General features: G+C 35.4%; 11 protein-coding genes across 11 annotated transcripts; 7 read left to right on the top strand and 4 right to left on the bottom strand.

Annotated features, from left to right (window-relative positions):
• Nucleotides 1–1,160: 1,160 nt before the first annotated feature.
• On the top strand, nucleotides 1,161–3,727 carry PHYBLDRAFT_21541 (hypothetical protein; the record flags this gene model as incomplete). The annotated part of the gene is made up of 11 exons (XM_018439762.1): nucleotides 1,161–1,308; nucleotides 1,379–1,551; nucleotides 1,657–1,855; nucleotides 1,999–2,153; nucleotides 2,230–2,466; nucleotides 2,620–2,636; nucleotides 2,812–2,903; nucleotides 2,976–3,006; nucleotides 3,097–3,158; nucleotides 3,264–3,382; nucleotides 3,488–3,727. 11 exons carry the CDS (start codon nucleotides 1,161–1,163, stop codon nucleotides 3,725–3,727), a joined length of 1,473 nt encoding a protein of 490 aa, XP_018287600.1.
• A 1,304-nt stretch (nucleotides 3,728–5,031) lies between these two features.
• PHYBLDRAFT_66216 (hypothetical protein) lies at nucleotides 5,032–5,502 on the top strand (the record flags this gene model as incomplete). Its single annotated transcript, XM_018441606.1, has 1 exon — nucleotides 5,032–5,502. One exon carries the CDS (start codon nucleotides 5,032–5,034, stop codon nucleotides 5,500–5,502), a length of 471 nt encoding a protein of 156 aa, XP_018287599.1.
• Nucleotides 5,503–7,734: 2,232 nt separating this feature from the next.
• On the bottom strand, nucleotides 7,735–8,679 carry PHYBLDRAFT_135684 (hypothetical protein; the record flags this gene model as incomplete). The annotated part of the gene is made up of 4 exons (XM_018429741.1): nucleotides 7,735–7,956; nucleotides 8,029–8,145; nucleotides 8,324–8,466; nucleotides 8,651–8,679. Coding segments are annotated over 4 exons (371 nt in total), but the record flags the coding sequence as incomplete, so codon positions are not given.
• A 290-nt stretch (nucleotides 8,680–8,969) lies between these two features.
• On the bottom strand, nucleotides 8,970–10,533 carry PHYBLDRAFT_172194 (hypothetical protein; the record flags this gene model as incomplete). Its single annotated transcript, XM_018436752.1, has 8 exons — nucleotides 8,970–9,112; nucleotides 9,207–9,317; nucleotides 9,430–9,565; nucleotides 9,673–9,780; nucleotides 9,937–10,086; nucleotides 10,235–10,247; nucleotides 10,301–10,412; nucleotides 10,491–10,533. 8 exons carry the CDS (start codon nucleotides 10,531–10,533, stop codon nucleotides 8,970–8,972), a joined length of 816 nt encoding a protein of 271 aa, XP_018287597.1.
• A 504-nt stretch (nucleotides 10,534–11,037) lies between these two features.
• Nucleotides 11,038–13,502, top strand: PHYBLDRAFT_156131 (hypothetical protein; the record flags this gene model as incomplete). The annotated part of the gene is made up of 14 exons (XM_018433467.1): nucleotides 11,038–11,138; nucleotides 11,215–11,260; nucleotides 11,319–11,405; nucleotides 11,497–11,549; nucleotides 11,641–11,773; nucleotides 11,853–11,877; nucleotides 11,967–12,001; nucleotides 12,171–12,309; nucleotides 12,422–12,493; nucleotides 12,595–12,674; nucleotides 12,749–12,827; nucleotides 12,927–13,036; nucleotides 13,122–13,185; nucleotides 13,267–13,502. 14 exons carry the CDS (start codon nucleotides 11,038–11,040, stop codon nucleotides 13,500–13,502), a joined length of 1,260 nt encoding a protein of 419 aa, XP_018287596.1.
• Nucleotides 13,503–14,299: 797 nt separating this feature from the next.
• Nucleotides 14,300–14,619, top strand: PHYBLDRAFT_149344 (hypothetical protein; the record flags this gene model as incomplete). The annotated part of the gene is made up of 2 exons (XM_018432257.1): nucleotides 14,300–14,324; nucleotides 14,393–14,619. 2 exons carry the CDS (start codon nucleotides 14,300–14,302, stop codon nucleotides 14,617–14,619), a joined length of 252 nt encoding a protein of 83 aa, XP_018287595.1.
• A 107-nt stretch (nucleotides 14,620–14,726) lies between these two features.
• PHYBLDRAFT_172191 (hypothetical protein) lies at nucleotides 14,727–16,280 on the bottom strand (the record flags this gene model as incomplete). Its single annotated transcript, XM_018436751.1, has 1 exon — nucleotides 14,727–16,280. One exon carries the CDS (start codon nucleotides 16,278–16,280, stop codon nucleotides 14,727–14,729), a length of 1,554 nt encoding a protein of 517 aa, XP_018287594.1.
• A 964-nt stretch (nucleotides 16,281–17,244) lies between these two features.
• PHYBLDRAFT_66222 (hypothetical protein) lies at nucleotides 17,245–17,678 on the bottom strand (the record flags this gene model as incomplete). The annotated part of the gene is made up of 3 exons (XM_018441607.1): nucleotides 17,245–17,318; nucleotides 17,362–17,426; nucleotides 17,515–17,678. The coding sequence occupies 3 exons, from the start codon at nucleotides 17,676–17,678 to the stop codon at nucleotides 17,245–17,247; spliced, it is 303 nt and encodes a 100-aa protein (XP_018287593.1).
• A 1,663-nt stretch (nucleotides 17,679–19,341) lies between these two features.
• On the top strand, nucleotides 19,342–22,853 carry PHYBLDRAFT_172190 (hypothetical protein; the record flags this gene model as incomplete). The annotated part of the gene is made up of 11 exons (XM_018436750.1): nucleotides 19,342–19,521; nucleotides 19,655–19,857; nucleotides 19,963–20,410; nucleotides 20,524–20,821; nucleotides 20,880–20,955; nucleotides 21,110–21,684; nucleotides 21,781–21,864; nucleotides 21,936–22,046; nucleotides 22,126–22,271; nucleotides 22,357–22,459; nucleotides 22,531–22,853. 11 exons carry the CDS (start codon nucleotides 19,342–19,344, stop codon nucleotides 22,851–22,853), a joined length of 2,547 nt encoding a protein of 848 aa, XP_018287592.1.
• A 977-nt stretch (nucleotides 22,854–23,830) lies between these two features.
• Nucleotides 23,831–24,799, top strand: PHYBLDRAFT_99115 (hypothetical protein; the record flags this gene model as incomplete). The annotated part of the gene is made up of 1 exon (XM_018444084.1): nucleotides 23,831–24,799. A coding segment is annotated over one exon (969 nt), but the record flags the coding sequence as incomplete, so codon positions are not given.
• A 769-nt stretch (nucleotides 24,800–25,568) lies between these two features.
• Nucleotides 25,569–26,227, top strand: PHYBLDRAFT_21373 (hypothetical protein; the record flags this gene model as incomplete). The annotated part of the gene is made up of 4 exons (XM_018439758.1): nucleotides 25,569–25,704; nucleotides 25,801–25,881; nucleotides 26,016–26,058; nucleotides 26,137–26,227. 4 exons carry the CDS (start codon nucleotides 25,569–25,571, stop codon nucleotides 26,225–26,227), a joined length of 351 nt encoding a protein of 116 aa, XP_018287590.1.
• Nucleotides 26,228–26,371: the final 144 nt, after the last annotated feature.

The raw sequence follows: 26,371 nt of genomic DNA, 5'->3' as shown, positions 1-26,371 counted from the left end.
TTATACAATCATCTTTTTGGCTTGTATTTAAAAATAAATAAATAATAATAGTAGTAAGGGTTCCAATTTCTCGGAATCGATTTTTTTTTCTTTTCTTTGTAATAAAAAATGGATCGTATAAATTCATCATCTTTTTTTTTTTTTTTGAAATGTTAGAGGGAAGACTCGGTCACATGATAAGTACAAACAGATATAGACCAAAACACAAACCAGACATAACTATCTCTACCCTTATGCTTTGTGGCTTGTGGCTTGTCTTTAAAGCTAACAAGAAGTATATATTTCAAATGTGCTCTGGGGTGTATTTCTTTTTTAATTTTTTTTTTACATAGAATATTAATGCTACTACAGAAAAAGAACCCCCCTATTAATAATTTTGCATTTTGGCTGTAAGTAACACTGAGTAATAATAAAAAAATAAAAACAAGGTTGATTTGGTTGTCCTTAGGAGAAAGAGGGGTAAACAATAATGATATTAATTCAAAAAGTATATAGACACGCATTTTATACAAATAACCATAGTAAAACATTTCAAGAATAATACATACACTAATAAACTCACCAAACCTGACCAACCTGACTAGCTAACTAGTAATATCCACTATTATTATTAGAATAATAATTATAATAAGAAATGACAACTTTGTTTATATATATATATATATATATATATATATATATATATATTCTTCTTTACTTATAGCACAGTATACTGTACTCACAATATCATCTATGCAAAGATCATCATTTGCACGTGAAAGATAAGCTCGGCTTCATAGACATACATACATACATACATGGATACATACATATATTGTTCTTTCTTCTTCTTCTTCTTCTTTATTATTATTATTATTATTTTCTTTCTTTCTTTCTTTCTTTTTATATTCTCTCTCATCATGATGGAACAATTAGTAACCGCAACAGATCCTCATCAGTCCACAAGGATTCCAACCAAAGCAGATATTACAAATGCTGTCCAGTGTTCTGTCACACCCGTAGTTAATGCCACAAAGGCAATCTCATTAGATGCAGGTTGGCAATGGTCTAATGTAAGAATTAACAATACAACTTTTATATATATATATATGAGCTCAATCTAAACCAGCTGAATTTACTTTTACTTGATTTTATTTTTATACAAATATATATATGCATAGATGCTGTATGACAAGGTGCGCGGAATAAGCTCTGATCCAAAGGCTCAATACACAAAACAGCTCGAAAATGCAACACACTATGAAGAATGGGCAGAGGCTGCTACTATGCTCGATGAACTTGAAGGCAAGTCTTTTTTTTTTCTTTTTTGTTACCATGGAAACAACTTTATATAATAATAATATTAATATTAATTATATGTATGTATGTATGTATGTAGGTCTTGAAAAATGGAAACAAGATCCTCGATCACCAGACTATGACTGGGAACTAGTAAAGACACGTCTTGAACAGCTCCGACACATTCGCGAGTCTGGTCAGGGTCAGTCATCCATGATCTTTGCTTTAAGAACGAGTTTGGCTAGAAATCTTGGAGACATTGGAAATTCAACAGTATGTATATATATATATATATATTATTTTTATTATTTACTCAATTAATTAATTGATCAAATCAAATCAAATCAAATCTTATCTTTCATCTTTCATCTTTGTAAGCTCTATTCTCACACCAGAGTCGGTACAAAGCATTTGATCTCTGATTACATTGACGAAGTAGTCGATCAATTCAATTGGTTGTGTGATGAGCCATCCGATGATCCTGAACTGGATCTCAAAGCAAAACACGACTTTTTTATGAATATCCGTCAGAGCTTTGGAAGAACTGCCATACTCTTGAGTGGTGGAGGAACCTTAGGTAAGACTCTATTGTATAATACCAGCCCACACACACACACACACGTATATATATATATATATTACCATTAATTGATTGATAACTAAGCAAAAATAAAAATAATTTTTTTAAATCACATGCGGCTGAATTTCACATTATTTCAGGAACCAACCATATGGGTGTTTTAAAATGTCTCCACAGTGCACGTCTGTTACCCCGCATCATGTCTGGTGCGTCCAGCGGAAGTTTGATGGCTTCCTTTATCTGTACAAGAACCGACGACGAGATTGTAGAATTATTCAAGAATTTCTCTGATGTTGTTTCTTTGGTAAATAATAAATAATAACTATTGAGCATTCTGATCATATTAATCATAATCTTTTTATATATATTAGGACTTGTTTGAAAAAGAAGGGAAACCAGAGACTCCATGGATGAGACTCCATCGTCTGATCACATCTGGCCAGTTGTATGATATCAATATTCTCATTGATGCACTGCGCTCCAATCTTGGAGACTATACTTTCCAAGAAGCGTTCAATCGTACACGCTGGATTCTCAACATCACCGTTAGCTCCTCCACTAATTATGATATGCCCCAGCTATTAAACTATTTGACATCCCCTGATGTGGTAAGTAACCATAGAAACCAAAAAAAAAAATAGTAATAATTATAATCCACAAATAGTTTAATTTTTTTTATATTCCTTTCTTTATTTCTTTCTTTCTTTCTGTAAATAGAAATTTGATTTTGATTTCTTTTTTAATTCAATTGGTTTTGATAGGTTATTTGGTCAGCTGTGTAAGTTTTTTTTTCTTTTTCCATTTAGTGTATTTTGTAGTGTGCGTAGTATGATGATGATTATGATGATTATGATGATGGTTGTTATGGTGATCACATTTTCTTTTATAAAACAAAATCTTATTATCAACTATCTACCTATCTATTTTAATCTTTGCTTTTATATATAAAACAGTGCTGCTTCATGTTCTGTACCCTTCTTCTACACCTCCTCTCCATTGTATGCAAAAGACAAGAGCGGAAAAATTGTTCCATGGAATCCAGTTGGTTAGTTATATAAAAAAAGAAACAGGGAAAATGAGTGGTTTATCTAAACTAGATGTTTGTAATATTCGATAGATCAACTATACATTGATGGATCAGTCGAAAAGTAATATTTCTTTGCTTTGCTTTGATTTGCTTTTGCCCAGCGGAATAATAGCAATATTAACCTTAAAACTGCTCTTACCTATTACTATAGTGATTTACCCATGACACGGTTGTCAGAGCTATTCAATGTCAACCACTTTATCGTTTGTCAAGGTAAAAGAAAAATATTAAAGTAAATAATAATAATAATAATAGTAATAATATTTTTTTTTTCTTCTCTTTTCTTTTCCTATTTTAACATGGATTTTTTTTTCATAGTTAATCCTCACGTTATTCCATTTCTTCAAAAGGACAACAAGCCTCCTTCAAAAGTCAGACAGGCTGCTAACTTTTGTATGCATTTAGCCAAGACGGAAATCCAACATAGATGTACTCAAGTAAGCTCTATTATTATTTTTGTATATACAAATAAAGAAATCTTTTTATTGTACTTAAATTTTCTTTTTTTTTTCTTTTTATTTTTGTATTTGTATTTGGGGTAGCTCACAGAACTTGGAATGATGCCACATGCATTGTACAAAGTTCAAGCCATTATGTCACAAAAGTATTCTGGAGATATTACAATTATTCCCGACATCGGATACTCGGATTACCTCAAGGTCCTGTCAAATCCTACACCTGCCCTAATAGTCGAAGCAATCACTCGAGGAGAGCGTGCAACATGGCCAAGTAAGAAAGAAAGAAAGAAATATATATATATATATCATATGAATGTCATGTAAAAATTGACAAACATCTTTAAACCAAATTCACATTAAATGTTTGGTCTTTATAGAAATGTCTATTATCAAGCACCATCTTCAAATCGAATTGACAATCGATGCTATTCTCTATCGTCTTCGCCTTCGCCGGTTGTCTGAACTTGCGGTAACTACCAAAGAAACTGATCCACAGCGCCAGCCTGTTCGCAGCACCAGCACCAGACCTTTGCTGGAGACCCGGGCATTATCTCAGCTCCAGCTTCAAAAGATCGAGATCGTGCCCTCGGCCACCAGAGAAACGACACATTTAACCGAAATCAGGCGCACCGAATTGCCGGCAATACTTTTAGACAGCCTAGAGGTTTCACAAGAGCAACAGAAACAAGAAGGACAGCAAACGTCTAAACAGAATGCAGAACCAACAGGCACAGGAACTCAACGTAAAGAAAAACAACAGGAAAGAGAAGGAGAAATGAAGGGCCAAGGGCAGAATCAGAATCAAGAAGAAGGAGAAGAAGGGGAGGATCAGGAGAATAGGATAGAAATCATGTCCAAGCAAAAGAGTCGCGAACGAAAGGTTGCCAAGAAAGGACTTTTGATGACCGTACCTGATCAATAGACGACCATATGTGAAAAAAAAAGAAAGAAAGAAAAACTCACCGATACATTGAACTCACTCAATCACTCAAATAAATAAATATATATATATATACACAGATTGTTTGTATACACTACAAAGACATCTATCTATCTGTAGCTCTTCTCTCTTTTCCTCTCTTTCTTTTTGCTTTCTAAACACCAAAGCCTTTCTGCCTTTCATTCCCATTTTCTTTGGTATTTGGGTGTATGTTCAATATAAGAATATACAAGTCTTTGATAGAATAAGATCAGGAATACACTTATCTACATGCCTACTTTTGTAAGAAAATTCTTGTGAATTATTAAATAAATACAATTGAACACACAAACACACATATCAAACACAAGATTAATAAAGTAAAAAAAAAAGAGCTTGTTTGACAGGGAATAACAGTCTCTAGTAATATTATTACTTTCATCTTCACCGTCGCCGTCATCGTCATTGTCGCCGTCGTATTGAACAGTAGTTGTAGAAATAGTCACAGCTTTGGTCACCGTTGGACTTGTATTTGTATTTGTTATTGTTGCTATACTGATGTATCTTATGTTTATATATATACACATACATACATACAAATTACGCGTTTATGTACAGGCAAACAGACCTGGATGGAATCAGAGTGATGGGTTTTACCAAGACATTTGATGCTTTCTTTCTATCTGTTCTTTAAGATTTTCAGTATCCCATGCTTCACGTATCCACAGATAATGTTTCTACAATTCTTAATGGCATTGGCATTGGCATTGGCATTGGCATTGGTATTGGTATTGGTATTGGTATTGATATTGGTATTGGTATTGGTATTGGTATTGGTATTGGTATTGGTATTGGTATTGGTATTGGTATTGGTATTGGTATTGGTATTGGTATTGGTATTGGTATTGGTATTGGTATTGGTATTGGTATTGGTATTGGTATTGGTATTGGTATTGGTATTGGTATTGGTATTGGTATTGGTATTGGTATTGGTATTGGTATTGGTATTGGTATTGGTATTGGTATTGGTATTGGTATTGGTATTGGTATTGGTATTGGTATTGGTATTTTTGTTATTGGTATTGGTATTGGTATTGGTATTGGTATTTTTGTTATTGTTATTACATTTCTTATCACAACTATTACTTTTGCTTATGCTGTTATGTTGCTGCTGTTGTAATATGTATGTGTCTTCCTTTTGCGGGCCGTTATTTAAGAGTAAAGGTTCAGAGTGACGAATTAAAGGGAAATGATGTCGGGATTGTGGCGGGATAATGTTCAATACGTGGCGGAAAACGAGAGGATAAGACGGGAAGATCAGTGCTAATTTTACTAATACTATTTTTACTGCTTCTACTACTACTACTACTACTACTGCTACTGCTACTGCTGCTGCTACTGCTGCTACTGCTATGATTACTATTAGTTTTATTACGGCTATTACTACTACGATGAGGTTGCATGAATGAATCTGATTGGGGCAGCACATTTTTTGGCTCAACCACCATAGTGGGAATATTCCGACGCACTTGGTTTGAGCGCGGATTTTGTTGCTCATATTGTAGACTCGTGTGTGATACGGGCGGCGTTGGTGATGAATAGGCGTAAGGCATGTGCGTAAGATGAGCAGAAGGGGTATTTTCAGCAGCAAAAAACGGCCGTGGCTCTAATCGTCGTAAGTTTGTTGATGCTGCTACTGCGGATATCACTGCTGCCTTTTCTTTAACTATTGCTGCCGCCTTCGCTGCCACTGACGCTGCTTCTTCCGCAGCTGCTTCTGCCACCGCTGCTGCCTCTGCTGTAGCTGTCGATATTGCTGATATATGTGTGCGTGAATTTATAAGACCTGTGTATCCAAAACTATTGCTGTGGATTGCGCGGCTATGATTGTGATTATGATTGTTGTTGTTATTATTGTTATTACTATAATTAATAATATCATTTAACCGAGCTTGCTGTTTGAGTACTGTGTTTTCATGGCTCAATTCCTACATAACAATAGTTGTTAATCATGTAAACCATAATAATCACATGCTTCTGATATTTTCTTGAATCTTTTTTTTTAAAAAATCATTATCATTATTACGAACACCTACATACCTACTGACCTACTTACCTTTATGTAGTATAATGCCGCTTTCAAAATGTGCCCCCTGTTTGGTCTGCGGCCTTGATGTACTGCGTTGGGAACCACCAGTGATATTTCATGAATCGTATTGTTGATTAAGTCTCGACGCCGGCGTTCAATATGATTGTGATTTTCGCGTCGTTTCTGAATCCTCTCAATTGCAGTTTTGCTGTCAAGATCGGTCCTGAATACCAAATATGCAAGATATAAGATAAAATCAAATCAAATTAAATCAAATCAAATAAGATTGGTATTTGATATTTAAGCATCATTCTCTAAAGCTTTTCCATACTGTACTGTATTGCATTGTGCTCCATAATGATATAGTGTTACCTGTTCAAGATATTGACACCATTTACTTGATAAGCACCCTGTTTATTTGCTTCCAAAGTCTTGTTTTTCTTGTCCTTTTTAGAAGAATCAGGGGACGGGAAGTTCATAAACATGCGTGGAGACTGAAGGCCAGGCGGAGACATCAAGCTTTCTGATGAAAATTCACTAGGCTCATTTATACTGAAAGTTCCTTCGTCCATAGAGCTATTGTATTCTTCCTCTTCTTCATACTCTTCTTCTTCCTCTTCTTCTCCTATCGTTTCAACTTTGTCTTCTTTTTTCTCATTTTCTTCATTTTCTTTCTTTTTTTTGACATATTTCTCTTCTTCTTCGTCTTCTTCGTCTTCTTCGTCTTCTCTTTCGTCTTGCTTGACACGATATTTACGTTTGACTACCTTGGGACATGATTGTCCTATTGCTGATCCTTTAGAGGTTGAACGGAGAACTGAGCAATATCGATTGTTTCTTCTTTTCTTTGAAAGATCTTTCTCTGATTCTTGTGCCATTTACGTGTTCTTCTTTATTTAGTTTAAAGAAAAGTAACAAAAACAAGTAAAATAAAAAAAAGTATGGAGAGAAAGAGAGAGGATTATAATTTATAAGCATGCGGTCAACCAATCAGATATTTAAGGAAAAGAGAGAGAGAAAAAAAAATGAGGGGTAAAACTAGACCTGCAGGTCCGATTCATGTTAAATATACATATATACATACATATTGTATATTGCATATTGTATATTGCATATTGTATTACTTTACTACCTGATCACATTCTATTACGTAGATACAAACTACCTTTACAAAAAATAATAAAGGAGATGATACAATTCTTAGAGTTTGTTCTCTCTCCTCTCACAACATTAAGCAATTACACACACACACACACAAAGGGATAGGTAAGGACTTTGGAAAGAGACCAAAGCACTGGGCTAACATAGGAATGTATTGTTTTTGCTTACTGCTTTCTTTCATTTATTATTATTGTTATTAATGTTATTGTTAATGTTGATGTTGATGTTGATGATGTTGTTGGTGTTGGTGTTGGCATCGATTGATATTGAATGTTGAATGTTGAATGCTGACGTTAACTTGTTTATCCAATTGTCTCTGAGAATTCAATATCATAGATACTTGTTGGATCCTTGGCTAATTTCATACGCTGATCTTTGACAACTCTAAATTATTTAAAGAAAATGATATTATTAGTAAATACTATGTATATGAAAAAAAAGACTTGTATATTTTACCTGCTGTCAAGACGCAAATCTCCAGTCTCAATTCCCAATCTAGCTTCGGGAGTCAAGGCTTCAATTACATACTGATTGTCGCAATGAGGGCAAAACTCATCTTCTTCTTCATAATCACTACCATTGACAAAAAAAAACCAACCAACCAACCAAACAAATCAGATTCCGAAAAAAAAAACAAAGCAAATAATCATCATGTAAAGATTATTGGCATTTCTATACATTCTACAAGCATAAACACACACACACACAGAGAGAGAGAAAGATAGAGAAAGAGACACAGGGTCCACCTTACGTCATGTCCTTGCGAAACACCTTTTTACATTTCTTGCATCCAAAAACCATCTCATCGGTCTTTCTAAGAGCGTGATCTGAATGTTCTGCATGGCATTCGGCACAATCGTACCATTTCTTGCAGCATTGTGCTCGAATAGAGACCTATTATTAATATATATATATATATATATATATTTAAAAACAATAAAATAATAAAATGATAGTAAATTAATTAGATGTATATATATAAATCAAATCATCCGATTTAATTCAATTAACTATTTTTCTTTTTATTCTTCTTCTTCCTTTTATATATATGTATGTGTGCTTTTGAGCAGTATTTTACCTGTGCATTGAGAACGTGCTTACACATGATGAGGTATAAAGGTTAAAAGATGATCTGGCAGATGTGTTAGTAAAAGCTTAAAAAGACATGCTGGTTTTATTTTTGTTATCCGACAATGACGTCGAGACGTAATTGGTACATGAGAATGAGGTTCCTTTCCTTTTTTTTAAAAAAAATATGATTCTTTTTTTTTTTTTTTTAAGGTACGGCCTTGGTGACAAAAGAGTCGTATTCTTTTATAGTTATTATTTAACTTTTCATGAGTGCAATAGAATAAGAAAAGATATGTACACTATATTTGTATATGACTGTGTTTTATTTAATATTCTTGACAAACAGGTACAAAACATGTCATGACAGTTTGGTCTATAGCACTTGATCGAACAACGCTGGGATCTGCTTGGTGGTGTATATCATTGTTAATATAAAGATAAAAGGCTAATTGCTCGTTGTCCGTAATGGCTATATATATATAAAGGTGCGCATACATAAAGTTGTTAGTTATATATAAAGGCACTTGAAAATATGCTCACATATACATGTTTGTTTTACTTACAGCAAATCACATTGTCAGGTACGAGCTGATAGCTGTTCATAAAATTGACAAAATCTTCTGTTGTTATACGAACAGTAGCAAATTTACGGACATCTTCTAGCTCATAATCAGCTTTGAAGTGCATTAGAATACATACAGTTATATATCTTTTATCTTGTAAAAATAAATAAAGTTTGATCCCTACGTATTCTCGGATTTTCCAGACGACTGTAGGTTGTCTCACATTCAGCAACATCGTTTGCAACAATAAGCTTCAATTCGCCTGCCATGTTTGCAGAGATATACATATACTTTCCAATCTGCCTAAGTCTATCAGCAACTGGCTTGAGCGAATTCATACTAGGCAAGAAAATGAACACCTATCAGAATACAGATATACATATTAATATATAATAATTAGTCAGTAGATGTGTTTAATGGTTTTAGACTTCTACAGAAACACTGATTATATTTAGATATGTATTACATGAGGTGAATTTACAGCAATCGGATCTCTGATAGCTGGCATTGTCGCCTGGGATACTGCAACCACACTAATGTTCTGAACAAGTCGACAAAGTCTACCTTCTCGGTTCTACAGACCAAATAATAATAATTATAATTATAATGTTTACATTTATGTTTCCACACAATATATGTAAAGTAAGTAGAAAAAAATAAAATAAAATAAAATAAATTAAGCGGAAGAAAAATGGCTTGCCTCTGTTGCCATATCCCACGACATGTAGACCTGATTTTCAGACCGTTTTAAAGATATTTTGACATCGGTCGCATTTTGTGCAATTTTTGTTATAGGCAAGAGAAACTCAAGACGGAGAGTCAAAGGGATTTCGCAACCCTCAAGTCTGCTTTGAATTCGATAGTTTGAAAGAAAAGCTGACTATGATGATAATGACGATGATAAGGATAATAGTAATATAAGCACACACACACACACAAGAAAGAAAAACGAAAGAAGGAAAGAAAGACGGATAGGTAGGTAGGTAGGTAGGTATATATATATACTGTCAATGGTTTGGTTTATTTACCGGCTGCGCTTTACTACATTGGCAAGGTGAGGGAGAGATTCAGAAAACTCAGTCGGATTCACTTACACCCAGGCACGAATGCTGCCTGCACGCTCATCATGACTTATAAAACGAATGGAGTCTGTTGAGAATGACATGACACATATAGGTCCAAACTTATCCAATGTTTGGACGATTCCTGTTGATAATTATCAACATTATATACAAAAAATAAAATAAAATAAAGTAAAAAATTGTTTATTGGAAACCAACATACGATGAAGGCCAACTGGATTGTAAACGGTTGCCTTTAATCGCATATTCTACTATATCGATTGAATGAATGTAATTTGAAGAAAAAAACAAAAAACAAAACACAAAAAACAAAAAGTAGTAAAATAGAAACTGTAATGTAATCAAATACTTCCAAAAAAAGTAATATGCTCTTTTTTTTATTTATTTATTTGGAAAAAAGTCACATTTGCCACAGTGTGATATAAAAGAAATAATATTTACGTAAAAAGGAAATAGAAAATAAAGAAACATAAAGAAACAAAGAGGAGTAAGAGAATAAGAGAAGAAGGAGGGAGAGAGAGAAGAGCAAGACGGCGACTAAAGTTACACCAAGATTCCCAAATTATTCTTCACATTGAAGATTTTCTTGATTGTATAACTGCAGAAACCGTGTGTTCCCTTCTTCCTTCTTCTTCTTATATATATATATCTCTATCGTATTTTTCAACCTTTTCTTGATTTATTAATCTATTTTTTTTTATTTAAGCAACAAAAGGAGACGAAACGCCAACCGAGAGTTATTTAGTTAAATGCCATACCATTCATTTCCATCCCACAATCAAGAGTTCATCGTAGATGAAAAATACACATTCGAGAGAGAGATTGGTCAAGGTGCCTATGGTATTGTTTGGTGAGTTTATCTCATTCCAAACTTGGAGATCTTCTTCAATATCTAAATATGCTTATATACAAATAAATCAATAAAGTTCTGCTGTAAATACATATACTGGTCAAAGGTGTGCAATAAAAAAGGTAAGTATTTGACCTTTAAATATATATGTGTGTGTATAAGCATACTGATTGTTAATAGGTCTGCAAACTGTTTGAAAGACCAATTTTGACCAAGCGAGCTCTGAGAGAACTGAAATTACTTGAACATTTTAATGGACACAAAAATGCAAGTTGCCTTTTTTCTTCTTCTTCTAAACATCTATTATTAAAATAAAATGCAAATAAAATAAATAAATAAAGACTTGATTAACATGTAGATCATCGGGCTCTTTGACGTGGATATCGTTGATCCAAAGAATTTCAATGAACTGTACGTATAATAATAATAATAATAATAACAATAATTTCTTTTAAAATAAGATGATCAGAAAAGAAATCATTGTTAAATTATATTTCATTAGCTATCTTTACCAAGAGCTTATGGAAATTGACTTACATCAAATCATTCGGTCCGGACAAAAGCTGTCTGATGATCATTTCCAGAGCTTTATCTATCAGACCTGCTGTGGACTGAAATATATTCACAGTGCAAATGTAAGGGGAGAGGATGGGGGATTTTTCATTAACAGCATACAAATATAAAAATATATATATTTTATCTTTATATTTTTAGGTTCTCCATAGAGATTTGAAGCCAGGTAAAGTTTATTATAACAGATGCGTGTTAAAGGTGATTCTGGCAATCAATTGGCCTTAATTATCATAATTTATATGCTTTGCTTTGTAGGAAATCTTCTTGTCAATTCAGAATGCGAACTCAAGGTAAACTACTTTATTTTTCTTCATCTGCTTTGTATTTGATTGCTATTACTATTTTTAGATTTAAAAATAAAAATAAAAATAAATCTAATATATAAATATAATTAACTTTTATATTCCTGTATATTTTTACTTTATTTTTTTTGCGGCATTATATATATATACATATTAGATATGTGATTTTGGATTGGCTCGAGGCTATGTTGACTCAACAAAGGCCGGAAGTGCAGGCTTCATGACTGAATATGTAGCAACCCGTTGGTACAGAGCTCCTGAGATTATGTTGAGTTTCCAAAACTATACCAAAGCCAGTAAGAGATTTATATTTTTATATCATTAGTTTGATAAGCAACAATAATATTCACAAGTTGTTGCTATACAAAACAAAACAATTATTATTATTATTTTATTATAAAACTACAGTTGACATTTGGTCAGTTGGGTGTATATTTGCAGAATTATTGGGAGGAGACACTTTATTCAGAGGAAGAGACTGTAAGTTACCATCAAACTATGCGTATTAAATTCTATCTCTTTTTGTTGTAAAATTTTCAGAAAACTATTAAACCAAAATAATAATAATTTATTCTACAAAGATGTTGACCAATTGAACCGAATTCTTTTTGTTCTTGGCACTCCTGATGATGATACCCTGGGTCGAATAGGCAGTGAGCGTGTAAGTACTCCAAACATATGATTTAATTTAATCGAACTGAATTGAGCTGAATTGAACTGAATTGAATCGAATAGGCTCAGATATACATACAAAGCTTGGAAAAAACAGAAAAGATTCCTTTTGCTAAAATGTACCCAAATGCTACACCTTTTGGTAAAGAACATGGCAGTATATTTTATACATATATATATATTTCCAAAATAAAGCTCCAACTCAACCACATATCCAAAAAAATAAAAAATAAAAAAACAGCGTTGGACCTTCTCGAACGTCTATTGACGTTTGATCCAATGAAGAGAATTGAAGCCGAAGAAGCTTTGGAGCATCCTTACCTTGCCGTACACCACGATATCACAGACGAGGTATTATCATTATAACCATTATTTAAAAGTAATTTACAAATATATATATATCTTATTATCTTGTTTTTGATTACTTGGTCCGTAGCCTGTACACCCTCAAACCGTTGACTTTTCTTTTGAATCCTTAAATACCACAGAGGAAATGAGAGGTAAAGAAAATAATGATATTAAGATTCAGTTTTAAGGAAAAAGGTTTCAATTCCATTTATTTATCTTATCTTGTTCAACAGATACAATTATTTATGAGGTCCAGGCATTTAAAGCCAAGAAGAATAACCTTCGACTTGACACCAGAGGGTTGAGGCGCCAGGGAAGTATAACAGCCATTACACCCGATCGAGTCAGATCTGATCGGTCAGAAAAACACTCTAGAGACAATCAATCGGGCTATTCAGACGCAGCCATCCAAAGCCCTTTACCAATCGATCCAAAACTGGAAAGAGATCTCAGTGGAATGAATTTTTGAAGTCTATAGGAGATTTTCACCTAGTTGTGGTCGACCGGCTTTTTTTTTTTTTATATTTTTAGATAAAGCTTTTATTCTAAAAATGGGTAACAAATTCAAGTACTTCCCCCAGCACAAATACAGGGGATACACTAAACCTCGCTCCTTTTAAGCTGATGAGCCCTTTTTTTTGCTTTCTTTTGTCGAAGTATTCAAGTACTTTATTACCTACATTATCTGCATATTGTTTTTTTTTTGTTTTTTTTTATGTACTTCTAATAGAGTAAAGATTATTTTTACAAAACTCTATAATTTTTTTTTGAAGTTGATGGATCGATTTTTACTGCTGTTATTCATGTTTGTAAATAGATAGAAAGATAAAGGTCTACTAAGGAGAGGCATTTTTAGTAAAATGCAAATCTTCTGTGCAAACTAACTTCAGGCGACTGTCTTTTTCAATTTCAAAATCTACTATAGACAGTAAAGAAAATTAGGGCGGTTGACCACAACTTGGTGAACACCTAATGACTTTTGAAGAAATTGTACTTAATAATTTTATAAAGTTAATAATAAGTTCGTCATTGACAAAGAAGTGTCTTGTAGAACAAATTTATTTAAAAAAAATAGAGACAGGTAGATAGACAGCAAGAGAGAGAGAGAGAGAAAGTAAATGTAGGTCCTGAGTTAAAATAATAATAATTAGTCCCAAATAGACTATATCAATAGCCAGTTATGCAGATCATAAAGAGCTGTTTTCATTAGATTGTGACGCAATATTGTCGAATATTTTACTATTTATTGGCCTTCTTATGCGTATCATGTCCTTCTCGTTCTTTCACCAACGTAAAAACTTCTCTCGACAAATTTGGGGCTGTCAAAATATGGCGAAGTTTGTAAAAACTACTTTTCAGACTTGGAGAACAAAACTAATCTTCAGGAAGTTATCCGTGCCAAGTTGGATTTGAAGGATTTAGAAAAAGATAATGAAGAGACAATCACGAAAATTCATATTCTAAAAAGTAAAACGAAATTACAGAAGGACATGGCGAATTTAGCAATAGAATATCAAGAAGCGAAATTTAAAGCAGAAGTAGAAGCAGAAGCAGAAGCAGAAGAGACAAATGGATTGATTTATTAATTCGTTAACAAATAAATAAATAAATAAATAATTAAATAATTAAATAATTATATACATAATGTAATGTAATTTAATGTAATGTAAGTGTACTTTTTTATATTATATATTTATTTTGGTATGTATCCAATAATTGTTCCTGAAATGAGACACCCAAAGCTGACAAGAAAGTAAAAAGCAACAAGCCATCTGTGGACTTTGATGGGTGTCTCATCATTCGAAAAAGATATCATTGCAAAATTAGCAATTCCAGAACACACAATCCACACCAGAATAAGAGATTCAGTTGTGCTGTGGCTGCTGTAGTCTGCCCAGATACAGATCAACAGAGGCACAACTGCTCCTCCGATCAGAGAAAATATCGCCATCAAGTGGCAACTGCGCTCAGTCATTATGTCTTCCGATCCATGCTTAAATTCACATCTCTCCAGAATAAAATGTAAGAAACTACCCTTGTATAACAAATCTCGTCGGCTATCTCCCCAAGTATTGACCAGGCGGTTGTCTTTGTCGGATAAGTACATTCGGTTCACTGCCTTTGGTGTATATACATCATGGTCTTCTACAATCTCTCTCCAGGGTACATCGGAGTCGTAATGAATACTAAACGGCGTGGTTTGCTTGTGCAGAAAGATAAGAGAAACCGTCTGAAGGATTGACATTGCTACATAAATAAAGATGGGAACCTTGGCCCATCTGTCTCCATTGGCATAGATACATATGATGGTGATGTAGACCAGCTGCACAATCGTAACCAATGCTTCGGTGTATGGGACACTGTTGACGTTGTGAGCCGTCTGAAGTTGGTTCATCAAATCGATTGACATATAACGAACCAAACCTACATTTATAGAAGATTGGTATCGCAAATTGACTCCCGGACCATTGACGGATATATTACTGGTCATCTGTTCGACACAGCCCGGGGAACTGGTATACTTTGCAGAGTCAAATCCGAGAAGCAGATTGTTGTTGATGATACAATGCTTCACTTTCCTGGCCTTTTCTGGCCCGAGGGTGTGTAAAAGAGCTGCGAGATAGGGTGCGTTGTCATACTTTTTGAATTGTATGTTTTGGCTGGTCCTCATATAATCCACTAGCCAGTCTCTCAGACGTTCGGTGTTTGACAGCCAATCATCTGGACTGGGTACCTTCTTAATCTTATCTACATATTGGTCTGCTTCTAATCCGTACGTCTCTTTTGAGAGCGATGGAATCGATGAGATCCGAGCAAACGATTGGAGAGACGGAGGCAGGGGAGGTGATGGTGGAGGTAATGGTGGAGGTGAAGGAAAATTGGTGATGTCTTTGTTACGGATTCGGTGCTCATATTTTTTCAGTGGTATCTTAAATTGATCAATTCCAAGGAGTCTATCACCACAGTACCTCGAGTAGATTGCAAAGATAGCCATGTATACACCCGACATTGGAAAAATAAATAGTAAAAGGCGAAAACAATTGGTGTCCATCTTTCCAAACGGCTTTTGAGGTCGAACGGTTAAGGTATGAGCCAGGTAGCCAATCACGATAGTTAATACAATTGAAAATACGGTTATTCCACTAGATGGTATAGTATAGTCTTGCTCTATCGGAGGTGCACGGCATTTCGTTATAAAGTTCAGCAGAAGGATGAGCAAGATGTATAGTCGGCTTTGTAAAAACATAGTGTGTTTTGGGGGGTATATTTGACCAAGTCAGTCGAAGAAAGAAGAGAGTTAATATTGTTTGTGGCAAGTAAAATAAAATTAATAAGGGGGTCCCGGGAAAGATTTGTACCTTTTCTTGTTTCAAAAGTAAATTATTATTATTATTATTATTTTTTAAAAAAAGAAAAGGCTTAAAAAAAAGATTGGGGCTTAAAAGAAGGAAGGAAAGAAAAAGTAAGAACCGAACTTTGTGCACAACAACTTAACAGGAATACATGACTGAGAGGAGTTGTAGATAAGAGCACTTTTGGTAACGGCTTAATTCATATACACATTTACACAGAATAAAAAAACAACTTGCCCTTGGTATTTGTTAATGCAATCGTGGGTCTCTTTACTCTACAGACTATATCGCAATCCAGTTTCTAGAATAAAAGTACAAGTAATAAATTATACTCAATTTTCTTTTCTTTTCTTTTTTTACGTATCTTGAGGCTCATCTTTTTTGTTAAAAAAAAAACTATGTCCTAAGCCCTGGTACCTTGCTTCACAATACACAAGGATAAGGTTCTCTCACAAAAGTCTATATCGATAACTAAATTTTCCTAAAAAGCATAAAGTAAACAAACTGTATCAATGAAAAAGAATGATAGCCATGCAAAACAAAGCATAAAAAAGAAGTAGAATTCAGATATAAAGATCAGTAAAGTACAGTAATGAGATACAAGGCGATTTGAATATTTTCAGAAATGAATACGATAATCCAACAGAAAAAAATACATCTTTTATTCACACAGACACATTTATGTATATACCTTACATGCTATAGTATCTCTCTCTCTTTGGATACTTGTATTAAATAAATGAGTCCCGGTTCTTACCCGGTGAATTAAAATATAAATCAATAAACAAAGGAAAATAAATTAATAAATAAATAGACCATACATTTGTCATTATCATTATTTACTTAATAACCTGTAATTTAAGCTTGCATTAAATCAAGGTACGTGGGAACCTCCCACAGAAGCAGCTCAATCTCAGTCGGCCATGCTTTGTCTATGTAACGTTATTAACCCTCTCCTATTTTAAATTGAAATACGTGCTTGTCCCTCAATTAAATCAAAAGGCACATCTCGTAATATCAACATGGCTGATTTACCGTTTCTACATCAAATTATTGATTCTCTAATAAATATACTTTATCTGAAAAAAAAAACCATATTTTGTGGAAGAAAACTTATAGGCCTAATACTGCGTTGGATCGCCCTTGGAATCTATAGTTATCCGGGATCTTCTTGACACACTTCTAACTAAATGACCTGCATACTTTGTACCCAACCTTTTCCGTTCTTGTCGTAAGGCCAACTTCAAATTACCCAGATTGTGAATAGAGGCTCTTTTCCTATCCACAAGCATATCAAAGGTGCAACAAATGAGTTCAATTGAGTTCAAGCCATAACCCTTGGGCAGGTTACTTTTTTCAAAGCCCTTGTCCTTATAGAGTATCCTTTTTTACCATCAAACATATCTACCTGTATGACAAGTAATTCAATCATCCCAAAGGGTAAAAAAAAAATGCCTCCCCTTCAATCTTCTTAAGGTTTGTGAACCAAAAACATAAAAGAAAATGGCCAAAAGATCGATATATCCCATTCTAATTTTCTGTTGTGGTATCAACAGTATTCAGTAGACCGAATATTCTACTCCCAAAAGGCACCTCTCCTTCCAAGGTCATGACGCCGTCACCACTTTACTGTATATACAGCATGTCTCTCTTTATATCTTTTCTAAACACCCGCTTGGCTGCGTCATTACCTTCCAGACAAAAAAAACCAAGACCTCACAGACCTGATGACATAGTTTTATTAGAACATCTTCCTTCTTAGTTGACCCGTTTATTTTGGCTCAAGTTAGTCTATTTGTTTTTAGACAACTTGGTATCGTGGGCATAAAGGACAGAAATGAACCTGAGAATATTCACATAACAAACTACAGTGGTCTTACTAACTTTGATACACAAGTTAGCTAATACCAATTCGTGGTTATTATTAAAAGTGGTCAATTGGTCACTTTATTTAATCATTTTGAGGTATCTATCAATTCTTTTCTTTTATTTTTATCAACATCATTCTGATGGGCTTCTTTTGTGCTGTGACTGCATTATAAAACCAAGAAAGGATAAAGAATGGAGAAAAAGGTAACTGTGAAATCAATGCATATCATTTACTTGTCCTTGTAAGAAGAAATAAAGAGATAAGAACAGCAACCAGTCATCTTTCTGTTACCTAATAGTACCATTTAGTAAACAATCACATCTTTAAATACGTTTAGCAAGAGATACAATATATTTATATTAATGAAGTACAGCGACAATAAAATGTATCATAATACTATTAATTATAATGTGAAAGCCAAGAAACCATCAGTGGCAAAGAGTCTGCACTTATTTCCCGGGGCTTCATTTAGTATGATTGAATTTGATCCTATCAGAGAATCCAATTAATACTTGAGGTCTTTTGGCCTTTTACACTGAGACCGACCTTATCCCATCCCCTTTTTGATTATTATTATTTTGGGTTATGTAAGTGTGCATAGCATACCTGTTCGTAAGAGAACCTATTCATGTGTGCGTGTGTGCGTGTGTGCGTGTGTGCGTGTGTGCGTGTGCATATTCCAGTAATATAACACCTAATAATCACCCTTTGAACCCAACCAAATAATTTTCTCTAGATTTTTTCTTTGTTATTTGTATTAAATAAAGCAAACAATTCCATTGTATTGAATGGGGATGTAATTTTGAATATTTTATTGGTCAAATTAATAAACAAATTATTTAAAGACTGCGCCATGATTTTTTTTTTGATTTCCAGTATAGAGAGAGAGAACTCCTTTATGACTTGAATACGGGAAGTATTTTCTGATTTACTTTCATATTCATCTCTTGAGCACCGTCACATACCTTTTTATTATTAATTTTTTTTTTATATCTCTATACATTTAGTTTTTTTTTTTGCTTTTTTTCTTTTTTTGGTCATTTATTCCAAAGTTTGCATAAACTAGCATTCTTCTTTATCCCCCAATGTTAGCGCGCATTGTCACTTCCGAATGGGCGCAATGCAATACCCTGGCTGGCTCATTCCGCCATCAAACTATATTGATTTCTCGTACTCGTTCTGTGCTGAGGCAACCTCATTCAACCCGGGGATTCCGGACTTCACGTAACCTGTTCGAGGAAATTAAGGAACCCGGCTCTTTCCCGGTGAGTCAATAGATAAAAAATAAATAAAGTAAAATTTATATACTTATACACGGATTGACATTATTGTTGCTTTATTTTATTTTATTTTATTTTATTTTAATAACCTGTGATTTAATGTTTACTTTAAATCAAGGTACAGGGACTGACTACAGAAGTAGCTCAACTTCAGTCAGCCATGCTTTACCTGGACAACGTATTCCCCCTTCGGTTGAATAAACTTGATATTCGCCAACTACTATTCCGGTCTACTCGCCATTCTCTTGAAGCAAAAGCACATAAATCTATACCCACTGAAGGCATGCCTCATAACTTCAAGATTGCTGATGTAATTCCTAGGTAAGTACGTTACACAACCATAATCTACACTACAAATCTAGTTTGGGGTTAAAACCAAATATATATGTAAAATACAATAGAATAACAGCAATAACATTCGAATAGAAAAAAGGATGGAGGAGCTCTGGTAAAATTCACATTCACAAGCACTCCATCTGAAAAAAAGGAGGCCGGAAAAGAAATCACTTCAAAAGTCTTTAGCTACATTGAGAATCACAGCACTTTGGCTGCCTTCAACTTCCAGCCCATGCGGGCCTTCTATGTCAAAGGTCAACCGTTTTTGGAAGACTTGGTGGCACGCTATCCAACTCAGCGCTTGCGGGTGGAATTTCAAGGAAGCCCGGTGGAGATTGAAAAGCTTTACAAGCAAATGCGAACCTATGGACGCATACATGATATATCCATGTATCCAAACCCAATCACATCAAAAGACCCAGTACGATATGCAATCGTAAACTTTACAAAAGTACGATCGGCTACCAGTGCAAGAAACTGTCTACACGGCCATGTGGTCGAAGGTACACGCCTTAACGTGTTGTATGAACAACAACTGGTACGGCAAAGATATATATATATGCATACATACATACATATACATAATAATAATTCAAATTTATCTCAATCATTAACCTTATATAATAATAATAATAATCACAACATCAACAGAACACCAACGTTGTAAAGGACTGGATTGTTGGTCATCCTCGTATAAGTATTCCCATCATCGCTGCTCTTGTGGCCGCAGTTACATACGCCATTTTTGATCCGATTAGAGTCTTCTTCATCACCTCAAAGGTCACACACAGATTCAACTTGGATGAATATGCTTTCTATCGTTGGTTGCGTAGTGAGACATGGGCACGATTGATGCCAACCGAGCGTGAACCTGCTAATCGCCAGTCCGTCTGGACAGAAGATTCAGAACAGATCGAGAGGCTCAAATCCTGGGTGCAAGAGAAGCCTGGTAAGTAAAAAGAAAAAAAAAAGAACCAGAAAGATATCTTACTCAAATCAACCTATAGAAACGTTTGGAATCGTTTCGGGTCCAAAGGGTAGTGGAAAATCAGCATTAGTGATGACCGCAATGGAAGGTCGACGGTAGGTTAATAGATAAGAGTAAAGGAGGTAGACCAAAAGAAAGAAAGAAACCATACAGACACACAGACACACAGGCACACATATACATTGATTGATATATCAGCTAAAATTACAACCTTTCTTCCTATTTTCTGTTTTGTAAAAACCCTTTTAGTAACAAGATTCTGATCGACTGCGAAGAGTTATCAAATGCACGCAACAAGTCTGAGCTCACCAAGATGCTTGCTAAAGAAGTTGGCTATTTCCCACTCTTCACATGGATGTCCTCCATGAGTGGTCTGATAGAAACACTCGTGACAGCAACCACCGGCCAAAAGGCAGGTCTCTCATCATCTCCTGACTCACAGATCCAAGATATCCTTGAGACCTTGGCTATCTCATTGAGAGAGATTGCGCCGAAACAAAAGTCTGAAAAAGATCGAAAGGAGAATCCTTCGGGAAGCAAGAGTATCTTTGATCGATTGTTGGAATTTATAAACAGTTCTGATGCCAAGGAAAAGATTCACACTCTTGAAGAAAAGGCCAACCTTCATTCCAACAAGGAAAATAGCTACAACAAGGAGGACATTCCTGTTGTTGTCATCGACAACTTTATGTACCGCGAAACCGCAAAGAACGCCAGTCTCTGGGAAGAATTGGCTAACTGGTCGTCTATTCTAATTGAAAACGAAATTGCTCATGTAATATTTATCACTGCAAATCCTGGAGCCAGTAGACTATTGAGCAGGGGTAAGTGATACAAAAGAGAAAGAAGAGAGAAAGAGGGTTTCTTTGGATTGTCACGAAACTTAATATTTATGTATGTATAAATCTCTATGATTGTAGCTTTGCCTGGAAAGAGTTTCTCCACGATCATTCTTGCAGACGCACCTACAGAGATGGCACTCATGTTCGTTACCAAACAGCTTGGTTAGTTTGATTTTTTTATACAAACTACAAAGCATATGACTTAGTAATTTCTTTTCTTTATTGGACTGTAGGCACCGATGAGGTTGATGAGAAACTGTCTGGCATTGTTGATGCACTAGGAGGACGCTTGACTGAATTAGAGCTGTTGACAGCCAAGATTAAGGCCCACATGGAACCAGAAGGTAAAGAAGAGCATGATATAAATGTCAAAAATTTAGTACTAATTACTTGTTCATTTCTTTAAAAAATGATTACATATAGTTGCGTTTAACGAGATTGTTAGTAGAAACATAATCGAGATTCTCAAGTATGGTCTTGGAGACGTAGCACAATCTGCAGACAGCCGTGCAGAATGGACTCCATCTCAGTTCTGGGCCATTGTAAAAGGTTTATCAGACCAAACAAGTGTATGTAAAAAAATATCCTGAAGCTTGACTATCTTGATGCTTACATTACATTTAAATTACATTACAAAATCTGAATTTTTTTTAGCTTAATTATGATGAGCTAAAATGGACCCCTCTCTTCAACGGGGATGAAAATCCGTTGAGAGAAATGGAGCGAGCAGAAATGATTACAATCGTTCACCACGATGGTAGGAGGAATAAGATGACGTCCTTGGCCCATGATTTATTAATTTATATGATGACCGTATTACTTACTTAGGCCGCCCTTACTCTATTCGTCCTGGAAAGCCGGTGTTTTACACGGCGTTCAAGCGATTGACAGCCGATAGTGTGTTCGCCGCGTCTATGGATATTGAATACAACACTCAGCTCAGGAAGATTGCCGAAACAAACATTGCAAAGTACGAAGACAATATCATTTCGTTGTCTAATGTATATTACGGAAGACCTCCTCGAGAAATCAACAACCGTATCCGTGCCTTGTTAGCCAAGGTTGAGAAAACACAAAAATTGATTGAGGAATATGAAACCAACATCAATGAGGCCAAGAAGATTATCTCAAAGGATTGGCAGGACGAATAACAAACAGTACGTTCAAGGGAGGGGGATCGTATATGTCCCGGAAATATAACATAACATAAAATAAAGCAAACAAAAACACAAAACACAAAACACAAAACACAAAAAAATAAAATAAAGTGCCTACAAAACCCTTTACAGTGATAAAAGTATATCGATTCGGGTAACTAACGGCACAATACAGTTGGCTTCACGACCCGAGGAGATAACAAACAAACGAAGACTATTGCTTATTTCGCCCCTCGGGTGTGTTAAGGACGATCTTCCGAAACAATACGTATTAACCTTCTTTCTTTTCTGTCTATTACCTATTCAATTTTCTGTCTCTATCTATCCACCTTATCTCTTCTTCTTCTGTTTTTTTTTTTTAAAAATTTCTATTGTTGCTTATGTCCAAATCTTCATCTACCTTGAAGATCAGCAAATCTTAATCAAAAAAATTACACGCAATGTTGCAGACAGAGAACGAGAGTCTCCCAGATCCATTTAACTCAGGACTAGCAACCCATTGTATAACAAAAGGAATACTGGATAAGCAACACCCGGCCGGTATAATGCCATTCAATGAGAAACTAGATCACCTAGAGGTCATCAATTCCCCACTTCCATGCCCAGTAAACTTACATACAGAGATATGGGAGGAACCGCATGATATAGAACCCCAAGGCTCACTCACGTCAAACTCTTCCGGATCAAGCCAATCAGGAATCAATGACCTCAATACATCACTGGCAGGCTTTAGCTCAGATACACATTCACAAGTAACGTCTCCTTCCAACCGGACCACTCCCCAGACAGTCGAGCAAGTCTACAAGCTATGCGAACGTGCTCGAGCCACTGGCAACCCGCGTGTTCAGCTCGAACTGTGCAACGAATTTATAGATAGCTTTCAACTCAAATGTACCAACGAATCGCTCGAATCATTCTCGTCTGGGTCCTCTTCTTTCGCTCCCGGAGACCCAAAGAAACCAAAAATCAAGAAGAAGGACCGGACGGTTAACGAGGTGATGCTCAAGGAAGCGCTCCGGATCCTCGAACGGCTGGCAACAACGGGCCAGGGTATGGGAAAGTGTGCCGACAGTGAAGCCCAATATATTCTTGCCAACTTTCTGGGCATGGGCGGATTAGGGCTAAAGGTGAACCACGACAGAGCATTTCAACTGTACATCCAGGCTTCCAAGCAATGCCATCCCGAAGCCACCTATCGTGCTGCAGTGTGCTATGAGCTGGGTCTCGGTACGCGAAAGGACACTTCCCGTGCCATTATATTCTACCGCAAGGCTGCCCATCTGTGCCATCCTGCAAGTATGTACAAACTTGGGATGATCATGTTACGAGGCTATTGCAACCAAACCCCTGTCATGCGAGAGGCCGTCTGTTGGCTGCAGCGAGCTGCCAAACACGCCACAGCCCAGGTCCCCCATGCCCTACACACATTAGCAATGATCCAAATCACAGGTGAACTTGGTGAATCGACGAGCATGTTGGCCGACACAGCATATGCAATTGAATTGCTATTAAAGGCTGCTACTTTTGGATATGCGCCCAGTCAAGTCAAGTTAGGCGAGTGCTATGAGACAGGCGAGCTGGTTAAACCGGATGATAGACTATCTATACTATGGTATTCTCGTGCAGCGCAGTTAGGAAGTGCAGAGGGCGCGCTGGGATTGTCTACTTGGTATCTCACTGGATCAGAGACTCAAGGTTTGCTGGATCAATCCGATTTACAAGCACTTCTCTGGGCTAGAAAGGCTACTATTGTTGCGTTGGCTATGGAAAATGATTCAAAGAGGTGGACACTGGCAAAGGCATGCTATACAGTTGGCTTTTATATGGAGCATGGTATTGGGTTAGACGTTCCATCAATAGAGGAGGCAATTGAATGGTATAAGCAATCGGCAGACAATGGCCATTATGATGCAGCAAGACGATTAGATCATATTCGGGCAATGACACACCATACTGATGAAGTTGATGGGAAGCAACGCAGACAATCGCATTGCCATACTATGTAAATAGAGTTATTTACTTATTTTATTTTATCTTATTCTTCATTTTTTTGCAAGGTACAAAAGGTGAAATAACAAAAAAAAAAAAAAAGCACTTGTTTGTTTGTTACGCTTATTTTTTTATTTTATTTTATCTTCTGCTCTATTCTTTTTTCATTCTCTTTTCTTTCATGTAAATAATTTGATTCTTATATAAATTGAAATGTCACCCAAGCAAGTAAATCGACCGCCACCATCGAAAGGTTAAAGCAGCCGAATAAAGGAGGCTCACAAACAGATTGTTTCTCTCTCTGCCGTACAATCCTCAGACAATCGTGAAGATTCTGAATTATCGAGGAAATCTTTCCCAAAAAGGGAAAAACAGATTATGAGAAAACCTCTTTTGGGACGGAGAAGAGGGCTTGTTATAATACTTTATTAAGCTTGTGGTTGAGTTGTGGGTAAAGAGATCAATTACTGTAATTGACCACCTCTTTTCTTCTTCTTTAGAATAAATGTACAAAATAGCCAGAAAGAGAAAAAGAGACAAAATATCATCTTATGTTCTTCTATATGTGTAATGTGTAATGTAATGTGTGTGTGTGTGTTGGTGGGTGGATGTATATGTAACTCGGTGATATTCTAAATAGGATGTTTTTTTCTTTCTTTCGTTCTTTCTTTCTTTCTTTCTTTCTTTTTATTTATTACTATTTCTATTACTATTGTCATCATGATAAGAGCAGTAGCAAATCCAAATTACTCATCAAGAAGTGAGCCTGCTGGAGGATTCAAATCATTCGAAGCATTCTATCCTTTTTATCTGGGAGAGCATTGCAATCGTATTAATCGCAGACTTCATCTGATTGGTACATTGCTCTCTTTATATATATATTTCTTTAGAATCTCAAAAGAAAAAGAAGAAGAGCAATGAATCTAACCAGTAGATCATTTGTATTCTATAGGAACTACAATCTCAATCATCATGTTTATGATTGCACTGTTAAAAAGAAACAAAAATTATTTCTTGGCTGGAATATTACAAGGTATTATAGGAGGATATATTATAAAAAGTTTATAGTTCTTGTTTTTTCCCCTCTTCTTCCCTTCTTCTGTGTAACTGGGGTAGTCATTAAGCCAAAATCAAAAAACACACACACAAATCAATGCTGATATTTAGCATACGCCTGGGCATGGACTGGACATTTTGTATTTGAGAAAAAGTAAGTAAGCAAAGAGCATTATTTTCCGTCACAAAACAAAACAAAACTCATGTCATTTTATTCTTGCACATCCATTAGTAAGCCTGCTACATTTCGTTATCCTATGTGGTCTCTTTGGGGTGATTTTAAGATGTGGTCCGAGATTGGGATGGGCAAACGAACTCTGTAGATGACCATATTGTGGATAAGTAAGGAAGGATGCGAATGAATGCATACAAAGATTGGTGTTGTGAGAAATATTATTATTAATAATCATAGTACGCACAAAAGATAATAGCTTTTGTTGTAGTACACGAGTGTATTTGAAGTATAT

This window comes from Phycomyces blakesleeanus (assembly GCF_001638985.1).
Source record: "Phycomyces blakesleeanus NRRL 1555(-) unplaced genomic scaffold PHYBLscaffold_21, whole genome shotgun sequence".
NCBI classification, from domain to species: Eukaryota; Fungi; Mucoromycota; class Mucoromycetes; order Mucorales; family Phycomycetaceae; genus Phycomyces; species Phycomyces blakesleeanus.
This window is presented reverse-complemented; position numbering and strand designations above follow the sequence as displayed.